This window comes from Acanthisitta chloris, unplaced genomic scaffold (genome assembly GCF_000695815.1).
Source record: "Acanthisitta chloris isolate BGI_N310 unplaced genomic scaffold, ASM69581v1 scaffold17342, whole genome shotgun sequence".
Taxonomy (NCBI): Eukaryota; Metazoa; Chordata; class Aves; order Passeriformes; family Acanthisittidae; genus Acanthisitta; species Acanthisitta chloris.
The window spans coordinates 3910-13605 of NW_008661178.1; the positions used below are offsets into that span (position 1 = coordinate 3910).

Consider the following 9696-nt stretch of genomic DNA (forward strand, 5'->3'; position numbering starts at 1 on the left):
AATGTGAAGCTCCAATTTGCATCATAAATAAACCCAAACAAGCACTTTTCCCATCCTCTTAAGCTGTGACTAAAGTCAGTCTAAAGGCTGAGGGTGTGGGGGGTATTTTGAGGAGAGCAGAAAGCCATGCTGTGAGAGGGACACAGTGGCTCCTGCTCAAGGAGGCCATTTCAGTGCTTTCCCATAAATCCCATGCATTGGGGAAAGAGGCCCATGTGCTCTTATAAATAAACCCAAACAAGCACTTTTCCCATCCTCTTAAGCTGTGACTAAAGTCAGTCTAAAGGCTGAGGGTGTGGGGGGTATTTTGAGGAGAGCAGAAAGCCATGCTGTGAGAGGGACACAGTGGCTCCTGCTCAAGGAGGCCATTTCAGTGCTTTCCCATAAATCCCATGCATTGGGGAAAGAGGCCCATGTGCTCTTACCCCCACCAAGACGTTATGAGCTCCATTCTCATCCTTCGCCACCCTTGGCAGTGGGGAAGGACCAGCTGGATGAGCTCAACCCAGGCTCTCCATGTATTTATTTACTCTGGGCAATTCTGCTCCTCCCCACACAGGGGCTTTCCAGACAGTTCCTGTTTATTTTGGGGAAAGGAAAGACCACGTCAAGGAATTGGTATGAGCTGAAGCTGCCTTCCAACCAGCCCCAAATGGTGATTTTTTTGCTGTTGTCTCCAACCCAAACCTTCAGCTCCTGGAAGATTACCTCTTGCTAGCACGTCTGCCCTCATCTAGCACCCTGATCCTTTATTTTGGAATGAATATGCAGCAGGAGGGTGAGTTTGGCTGGAATCCCAACCTCTCCATTGCTGGCGAGGCTGTTGGGAGCTCAGGAAACGTTACAGCCATGGAGCCCTGCCCCAGCCCAAACTGATCCAGAGATCCCAGCTTTCCTCTTGTGGGGTGGGAGCACTGGGTGTGCTATGCCCCAAGGTGCCAGCACCGTGCAGGCAAAGAATCAGGCTCAACCCCAGTGAGAGAAACCTGTTGTGCCAAAAGGGCATGTACCAAATGATACCACGTGTGCCAGGAGTGTGGCCAGGCTGCTTTCAGGTCAGATGGGAAAACAGCCCTTTTCCCCCCTGAATTCCCTGCCTAGCTCTTTAGGAATGAGCAGGGATGCTCCTGCACCAGGATGCCAGTGCCCAGCTAGTCCCGAGGGCAGCTGCTCCCTCCTGCCCGAGGCCGGGAGGGCAGCAGTGCCAAAGGGATGGAGGGAGCACCAATGTCTGCAGGGGAAACTCCTCTCCTTGATTTAAGGTCCTCGAATGATGGCAATTCCTCACACCTCACGCTGTGCTCTGCCGGCAGCTAATTACCCTCGCTGGAAAAGCTGCCCTCAGATTTCCACCTTGACTTTGCTGACTTCAGCTTCCCTGCTGTTGGATTCTGCTTTGCCTTTGGCTGCTAATTAAAAAGCCCTTCAGCCTTTGCTGGCTGCTCCTTGCATAGGTAATTACGGACCGTGCTCCAGCCACCTCCTCAGCTTCCCAGCAGCTCTCGGACCAGCGGTATTCCTCTGAGAAAAACGTGCAACCTCTTCCCAATCCACCTCCTGATGAATGGTATTGCTGGGGGGGCCGGCTGGTCACCTGTGGAAGAACCAAGCTCTGCGTTTTCCAGGCCTAAGGAGCGTGTTTCAGGTGGGATTTGTCCCAGCCCAGACAGCAGTGGATGTGTCTGTGCTCCCAGAGCTCATACAGCCCTCACTGCGACACTGTGCCAAAGGCAGAGGGAAAGGCAGTGGCCCCTTCTCCAGCAGAGATGGAATGAGGCAAGGTGAGTCTTCCAGACTCCTCCCAAAGGAGCTCAGCTCCGTCTAAACAGTTCTTTGGCTGAGGCAGACCCAGGGGATCCCCCCCTGCCTTCCTGCCCGCCCCTCGATCCCAAATCTCAGTAAGATCTGGGGTTTTCTTTGGCATTTGGCTCCCTTTTTTTTAAGTTTAAAACTGCCATGGGCCATGTGCCCTTTCTCCTTGCTCTCTGCAGAGCAGCCAAGGCTGCTCAGACTTTCCAAACATGAGTGGGACATGGCCCAGACCTAAATTTGTCCCGGAAAAACTGTAAGCAGCTGAAAGAACAGACAGGAGGTGAGGGGGGAGCAAAAAAAGGAAGAAAGGGAAAAAAAAAGTCCAATGAATTTGCTGTCGCAATAAGCAATGAGTGTGTTGGGGCTCGTGGGTTTTTTTGTTTGAAGGTGTATTTTTAACCCCCTCATCCCCCTCCACAAGGAGAGGGTAATTAAGCAGTGTGAAAGCTCAGTCACACATGCACTGAACCAGCCGTTCTCAGCAGAGCATATGGCACCTCTGCTGGCACTGTGGGGCCCTGTGCCCTCAGAGGGCACATGGCACAGCAGCTACGTGGCCTGGGGTCACTGCAGTGTCAGCCCTTTGCTGGGGACACACCCTGGCCTGACACCTCTCCCCACAGCTCTATCAGGGTTTGCTCCAGGGTGGTCAATCTTTTCCTGGGGAAAAGAGCAATTGGGGATTTTGCTTTTCTCTGCCTCCCCCATCATTTTTCCTGCTTTTTCTCCCAGGCAACCAGTGAGTTTCCAAGTGTCATTGAGCACCTCTGGTCGGTGTGAAGGGGACCAAAGGCCATCACTGTTCAGCCACCTCAAATCTGCAGCTGCCACTCTCCAAGTTACCTGTCCTGCTACCCATGCTGCTCCAGTGCCTTCAGGGTTTTACAGGGAGCTGATCCAACTGGCCAGCAAGTTTCCTCCTTTTTTTAGGGTTTTTTCCCCCTTTTCTGCTGTAATCAGCACTTCATAAATCACATCAGGCCCAGATGTTTTCTCCTCAGGTTAGGATCCAAGGAGGTGAAGTCAATTAGAGTTCAGATTTATACAGACATAGACATAACCCCTGGCACCAGGTGCTGCTCTGCCCCTGCCAGAGAGCTGGAGCCTGCCCAGGCACAATCCCCGGATGCTGAGCAGGATAACACACCCCACAGCTTCTGAATGCCCATGGCCACAGCTCCTTGCACATCAAAGTCAGGGCCCCCCATGAGTGCACAGCTGGCTGCACAGCTGGCCCTGGCCTTAGTGAAGTGACAATGCTGGGGCCTGTGAGCCCCATCTCTGCCAGGAGCATGCACAGGCGGCGCCAGCGTGACCTCCTGGGGCCCCTCCTAATTAGGAGGTGTCTAATGAAGATCATCAGCTGCCTGCACTGGTTTGAGAGTGGCCAGTGTGCAAGAGGCTGTTCACTGTGGCGTGGGGGGTGATGCATGTTCTTCTTCTGGGGCTAAATGGTATGATTTAGGGATTGTAATGATCAGGAAAAACATTTGGTTTAGGGTTTTGTTTTGCAGTGGAATGAGTCAAGGAGTAAACACAGCTTAATTTGGGCTCATCCGGGGGATGTTCTCTGTGTACAACAAGCAGTGCTTTGTTGGCGAGGCAGTGCCTACAGTGATTTGGCATCATCCTCTTGATCCAGATCCTGACATACCAAGTGCTGGGACAGGGCGGGCTGGCCAATGACAGACTGCACATGGAAAAAAGCAAGGAGAGAGGCAGAATTACTGCCCCAAGTACAGGCAGACCCAGTCGAGCCCTGCCAGGACATGGCACAGAGTGGCCAGGTTTTGCACATTTTTATTAATAAAATGGCCAACGGTGAAGAATCATCCCTGTAAAACCGCCTGGCCGGGGCCCTCGGACTGCTCCTCGCCGCTGCCTCTGTTGAAGCAAACCCACGGTGGCGTGAGCCCGCGGGGCTATGCCCCAGCTCAGCGGGGCGCCCACGCTCCCGGTGTGCCCCAGCCTCTCTCCTCCCTCTGGGCTTGGGACGGTTCCAAGGGGACACGTCAAAACTCCTTAAACCTGCAGAGAGAGAAGCGAGCGGCTGAGCACAGTGGACACTGCTCTGCAGGTGTTGGGATCAATGACGGCCACAGCGCTGCTGGAGAGATGGAAAGGGAAAACAGCTCTTCTGGGAAAGCCCAGCCCCATCTGCACCACAGGGAGGAGAAGCAGGTGTAAGCAGATCCAGCCACAGTTTTGTCTCTGGCCAAAGCTGAAATGTCCCACAAAAAAAGCCCAGCACTTGTGCCTCCTCTCTGCAAGCTGCTCCAGACAACAAGGCGCTCCCCAAAGACCTCAAAATGTTGCAGTGTTTCCACAAACTGACCAAGCTGCTTCCCCCAGCATAAACCAGATGGAATTTGGTGCCAACAGGGAGGCTGCCAACGCATCCAGGACAGTCCTCATCCCAACCAGCCCTGGCACAAGAGAGCAGAGCCTGACAGCCCTTCACCAGTGGCCAGAGAAGGAGGTTTGGGCCACACTTACCACAGCATGAGGCCAAGACTATTGGTCTTTCACCTGCAAACACAAGATATAAAGGACCAAATGTTCGCAGGGGTCTGGGGTCTGGCACCCCCACCGCCAGGACTGGCTGTGGCCCCTTCCCTCTGGGTGTCATGGGGAATCAGAGCTAGGCCAGTGCTGATTTGGAGATCATTTATACCCTCACTGCAGTGATTTGGATTTGATTGGCAAGCCTGGACTGTGTGTAGTCAAGCCTCAGTAGCACAGGTGGGCAAAGCCTATGAATCCAGCCATTTCAAGTGTGTTAATCAATGCCAATCGATCAGGCAAACATCCCATAAGTCAGCTGGAGACAAAGATGTGCTGCCCACCCACCCCTCTGCACTCTCTTTCAAAAAAACCTTGATTCCCAAATCTTGATCTCGGCCCTTAAATGGTTGGGGAAGTGGCTGTTTCTAGGCTGAGCTGCCAAGTGAAACTCAGAATCAGGGTGAATCAGGCTTGTGATTGCATTTAATCCTTAGGGCTCAAGCAGAGGTACTTACACCAGGCTACTTCCCATCCATCACTGACTCTGTTAGCTGCACACTAGAGCTACAAAGACACAAGGGCAGTGTGTTTAGCACCTCGAGAGTTTGGTGAGGTGCAGGTGGCTAAAATCCCCCAGGTGCTGCCCTGGCTCGAGGTGGTAATGTCTCTGTGGCCACAGGAGCGAGATGTCAGCAGATGGCCTCGCAAAGCCCGACGCAATGCCCACGCGCAGATGCAGCAGCGACAGCAAGGGATAACAAACATCTTTCCGGAGTGGCAACGACACCGTGTTTTGGCATCGTGGGGCTGGAGGCCGCCCCGGGGTGGTCCGTACGTACCCTCTCTGCCTCGCCATGTAGCCGCACCAACCACGGGCCTCTTTGACCACCACGCGAGTGAGGAGCTGCAAGAGGAGAGGCGGAGGATGGCTGTGGGGCCAATGGCTCTGCAGCCACCAGCCTCAGCGTGAGCAATCCATCACGAGGAGATTGGGGTTAAGTCTCTTCTTAGCAAAGACCACATGAAATAAAACCGTGCGAGGAGGAGGCTGTTGGCAAAAGCCAAGTGAATGCAGGCAGAGGACTGAAGTCAATACAGGGCTTTGCAGGTTGCCCTGTGCCATCCCCAGAGGACCATCCCTACTCTCCGCTGGAGATCAGCGGCTAAGAGGGAGCCTGTGGATCCCCACAGTAGTAAAAGGAGTCCTGCTGAGGAGGGACCTACCAGGCAAGCCAGGACGTCGGCTGCTATCAACATGTAGAAGACATTATTCCAGCCTGTGGGAGAGATGAGCCCTGCGAGCAGTGGCCCCAACGCAGCACCTGTGAGGGCACACGAGCCATGTTAGGAGATGCCCTGCTGATGGGAGAGTGGAGACCTGGAATCCCAGCACCACCCCTGACATCCCCCTGCCACACACACCGATGGATCCTGTGCCGTCAATGATGGCTGTGACAGTCGAAAGGGCTTTGGCGTTTCCTTTGAGAGACTCGTGGGTCCCCTGTAAGGATGGAGGAATAAAATATAAGGAGCTAAAGAGCTTTGGGGTCCATGGTCAATAAGTCCAGTGTGAAGCTGACACCTAGGGCAGCAATTTCCATGTGTCAGTTCCAGGCATGGAGGGGAAGACTAAACTCAGATACTGCCTGCAGCTAAACCACAGCAAAACCTGGATTGCCAACAGTGGGCAGAAATTCCCAGGTGATTTCCTAGCAAATTTTTTCATTCTGATTGTGCTTAGAGGGAGATGCAGCAAGGCTGAAGCACAGTCACACAGCCAAGGTGAAAAAGCAATAGGAAAATAAAAACATGTTTAAGGGAGTGTGTGGAGCACAGCACCAGGTGTGATAGCCCTGCCCTTCTCCACTGGGCTTCAGAGGCTTTGGAAAACAAAGCAAAAATGAAAAAGTCCCAGCATATCCCTCTGGGAAAGAGGGAGAAGCCTTTGTGTGTGCAAGGGCAGCGTGGTGGGGTCTGAGGTGCACCTCTTACCAAATCTGCCGACACCGCTGTTGTGATGAGGGCGTAGGGCCCGTTAACAAGAGCGCCACAGATAATCAGCATCACTGCAGAGGTACCCGGGAAGAGATGAAATCTTTAGGTGTAGGGAGCAGCAGGATCTTGGATCTGTCAACCCCAGCCCATGTGCAAGCTTCACTGTCCTATGCATCCACCTCCCACACATCTGTTTCCCCATGGAGACACCACCAGCAGGCAATGAACACTCATCCTCCCTACCCTCCCTCAAATCCCAGCCCCAGATCCTGGCTCAAGAAGAGGAATAAAGACAGGTAAATCCACAGTGTCTCCCACTGCCTCTTCAGTGACAGGACATGGCTGCAACATGGAGCTCCTCACCTACTGATATGCCAATGCCATTCTGGCCAACATGATTATACAGGAACAGCTGGAAAAGAGACACAAAGTGAACCAGTTATGGCGATTCCAGCTGTTTTCCCAAGTGCTTTCCTTGTAGCAGCACCCTGGGGATGGGATGGAGAACGTGGGGGCCAAGTGCCAGCCGGGACAGGGAGCTGAGTGCACCCCTGACCTCTGCCCGCCGCCGGCTGCCTGCCAGATGCAATACCTGGCAGCTGGCAGAGCGAGGTGCTGCCACGATTTGTGGCTCAGCGTGTCTCGCCGCCTTCCACCGGCTGCAGCCAGAGGTAATTTGCCCCCACGGTGCTACTGGGGCCACGGACGTGTCACAGCCTCTCTGCTTCCCAGCACATGCCAGGTCCCATCCCGGAGCCAGCAAGGCTTGGACTACAGCTAATTAGCCATGTTTTTGTGGCAGCAAAACCAAATGAGCTCTGTGCAGGTGCTCGGGAAGGATGGCCCAGCCAAGCACCAGCAGAGTGTGAAGCTGTCAGTGTGGGGGCTTTGGGGATGCAAAGAAAAAAGCTTGACCAAAGGTAAAAGCTTGACCAGCTTGGTGGGACACTCAAGGCTTTGAGCAGGCTTGTGGCAGGGTGGAGGGAAAAGCCCTAAAGGGTTTTGTGAGTTGTCAAGGTCACTCCAATCCCCTCCCAGCCCCCAGAGCTGGACATTCAGCCTGGGAACGTCTGGACACGTGGATCAATCCCAGCTCTCATCTCAGCCGAGCGTGTGACCAGCTCATCCCAAGCACTTGGGAAGAGGAAGGCGGCCGTGACTCAAAGGAGCTGAAGGAGAGGAAACCCTCGTGATGGGGTTTTGTCCCCGCGTGACAGCTCACCATGGGAGCAGCAAGGACCAGCATCACACAGCACGTGGTGGCTCTGCCACCAGTGTAGTCAGAGATGACACCAGCGAAGATCCCCCCTGCAAGGAGTCACAGCTGTCAGTCATACCACCCCAAAGGCAAAGCTTAGCCCTGGCTTAGCCCAAAATCAAACAGGATGTTCTTTCAGCCCTCAACTTCTGACCAAGATGCTCCCAAGGTTAAATATAATAACATCAGAGTGAAGAGCTGTGATTTATCCCTGTGGCTTCCTCCCTGCAGATGGTTTCTCAACACCTCCACACACAGCTCTGGTCTCCTCCACACTTGCAAAACATATTTATCTGAGAAAAAGGAGTGCCTGAGCAAGCAAGACCCCAGGAAAGGCACAGCCATGGTCACCTGGATGGCAAAATAAAATTCAGGGCTGTTGGCTGCCTGCTGAGGCCTATGAACAACTGAATAAACCTCACCAGGGGAAGAGATTGTGTTGCCTGTGGAGGGGACCAGGCAAGGCTGGTCAAGGTCAGGATGGTCCCCAAATCATGCCTGATCCACCCCCTCCACCCAGGTATGTGACAAACCTAAAATGCCCCCGACGTCAAAGAGGGTGGACAGGTCCCCGGCTTCCTTGGCACCAAAATGTGCTGTGAAGGAGAGGAGAGGGGTCAGGAGATGCTCCTTTTGCCAGGCTCACTCCCGCCTCACTGTCCCCAAAACTCACCAACATTGACAATATAGAGAGGCAGCCAGTACAGGAAGGTGTAGCTCACCAGCTTGGCAAAGAGCAGGCAAAGGGAGAACTCCACTACACCCTGGGAGGAGAGGAGGGGACATCAGAGGAGCGTTCTTCTCCCAGTCTCCTCTGGGTGGTGGGTTTTCCCCCAGTTTTCTGCCCTGTGGGCACCCTATTAGCGGGCTGAGCTGCCCTGGCTTTGCGCTTTCCTCCGTCCCACCACTCACAGGTATCCGGAGCGCCCCAAGGAAGCTGATGGCTTCAGGCTCCTCAGCTGGCTCCTTGTGGCTGTCGGAGCGATCCGCGCTGCTCTGGTCCGAGACGCTGAGCGGCCCCTCGTTGGGGATGACTGCTTCAGGATCCTTCTCACTGGTCTTCACTCCTCCAGGATCCTCATCGGAGGCCATCTAAAAGCAAGGTGAAAGTAGATGTGGCTCTTGTGGCTGGAAGGGGCTGAAACATTGGATTCACTGCTGGGGTGTGACCCACCAGAATAGCAGCTACCAACCCCCATGACAACTGAACAGTGCTCTAACTCCTGCCATTACAGTCTGATGCCCCCGTTGTTTTACTGTACCCTGAGTGACACCCAGCCCAGGATAAGCCCGTAGGGAATTGGTTCCACTCACATGATGCAGGGGTGGATTGCAGTCAACATCCTCAGGATCTGCAGGGAGAAAGGGGATCCTGTAAGAGCCTAGACCAGCCCTGTTCCACCTGCTCTCCCTCCAGCATCTCACAGGGCCTGGGACTGCATCTCCGGGATAAAATCCCAAGGCTCCCCAAATGTTTCCTAGAAAGACAGGCTCAGGGGAGTGACTGGTACAGGGGATGAGCCTGTGTGCATGACCCCAAAGGTTGCTGAGTGTCCCCATGGTGGTCAGATCCACATCCTCCTTGCCACAAGCTGGAACTAAGTATTTGGGATTGTCAAAGACACTTAGAGACGGGTAAGGCAGAAAATTGTCTGCTGTGTCCTGGATCACTCCACTCACACTCCACGAGGAAGAAGAAGCAGATGATGCCCACAACGGTGATGACGATGCCAGGCACAATGAAGGACAGGCCCCAGGCAGAGGAAACCCAGGCACCGGCAATGAGTGACCCTAAGATGTTGCCGACGGAGGTGTGCGAGTTCCAGATGCCCATGATCAAACCTCTCCTGGTGGGGACGCAGCCAGGGTCAGTGTCACTGGGCCAACAGGGACAACAACTGGGGTGGGACAGCTTTAAAAAACTCACTTTCCCTTCCCGAACCAGTTCCCCACACATGCCACAACAGCAGGCCAGCCGGTCGTCTGCACCAGCCCATTGAAGACCTGGCAAGAGATCACAGTATCATAGTATGCCATGGTGTTGGAATGGACCTTAGAGATCATCTAGTCCTAAACCCCTGCCCTGGGCAGGGACACCTCCCACCAGAGCAGGTTGCTCAAGGCGT

At 54.1% G+C, this 9696-nt stretch overlaps 1 protein-coding gene across 1 annotated transcript in view; it reads right to left on the reverse strand.

Moving 5' to 3' along the window:
• Positions 1-4838: 4838 nt before the first annotated feature.
• SLC37A2 (solute carrier family 37 (glucose-6-phosphate transporter), member 2) overlaps positions 4839-9696 on the reverse strand; it is a gene marked incomplete at its 5' end in the record, with an annotated part of 6934 nt that continues 2076 nt past the window's right edge. The window contains 13 exons of the mRNA XM_009070136.1: positions 4839-4881; positions 5157-5221; positions 5461-5639; positions 5740-5818; positions 6310-6383; positions 6676-6724; positions 7535-7620; positions 8104-8166; positions 8244-8334; positions 8483-8662; positions 8885-8922; positions 9251-9417; positions 9498-9574. Coding sequence (XP_009068384.1) covers positions 4839-4881; positions 5157-5221; positions 5461-5639; positions 5740-5818; positions 6310-6383; positions 6676-6724; positions 7535-7620; positions 8104-8166; positions 8244-8334; positions 8483-8662; positions 8885-8922; positions 9251-9417; positions 9498-9574 — 1191 coding nt within the window. The remainder of the gene's footprint in view (positions 4882-5156; positions 5222-5460; positions 5640-5739; positions 5819-6309; positions 6384-6675; positions 6725-7534; positions 7621-8103; positions 8167-8243; positions 8335-8482; positions 8663-8884; positions 8923-9250; positions 9418-9497; positions 9575-9696) is intronic.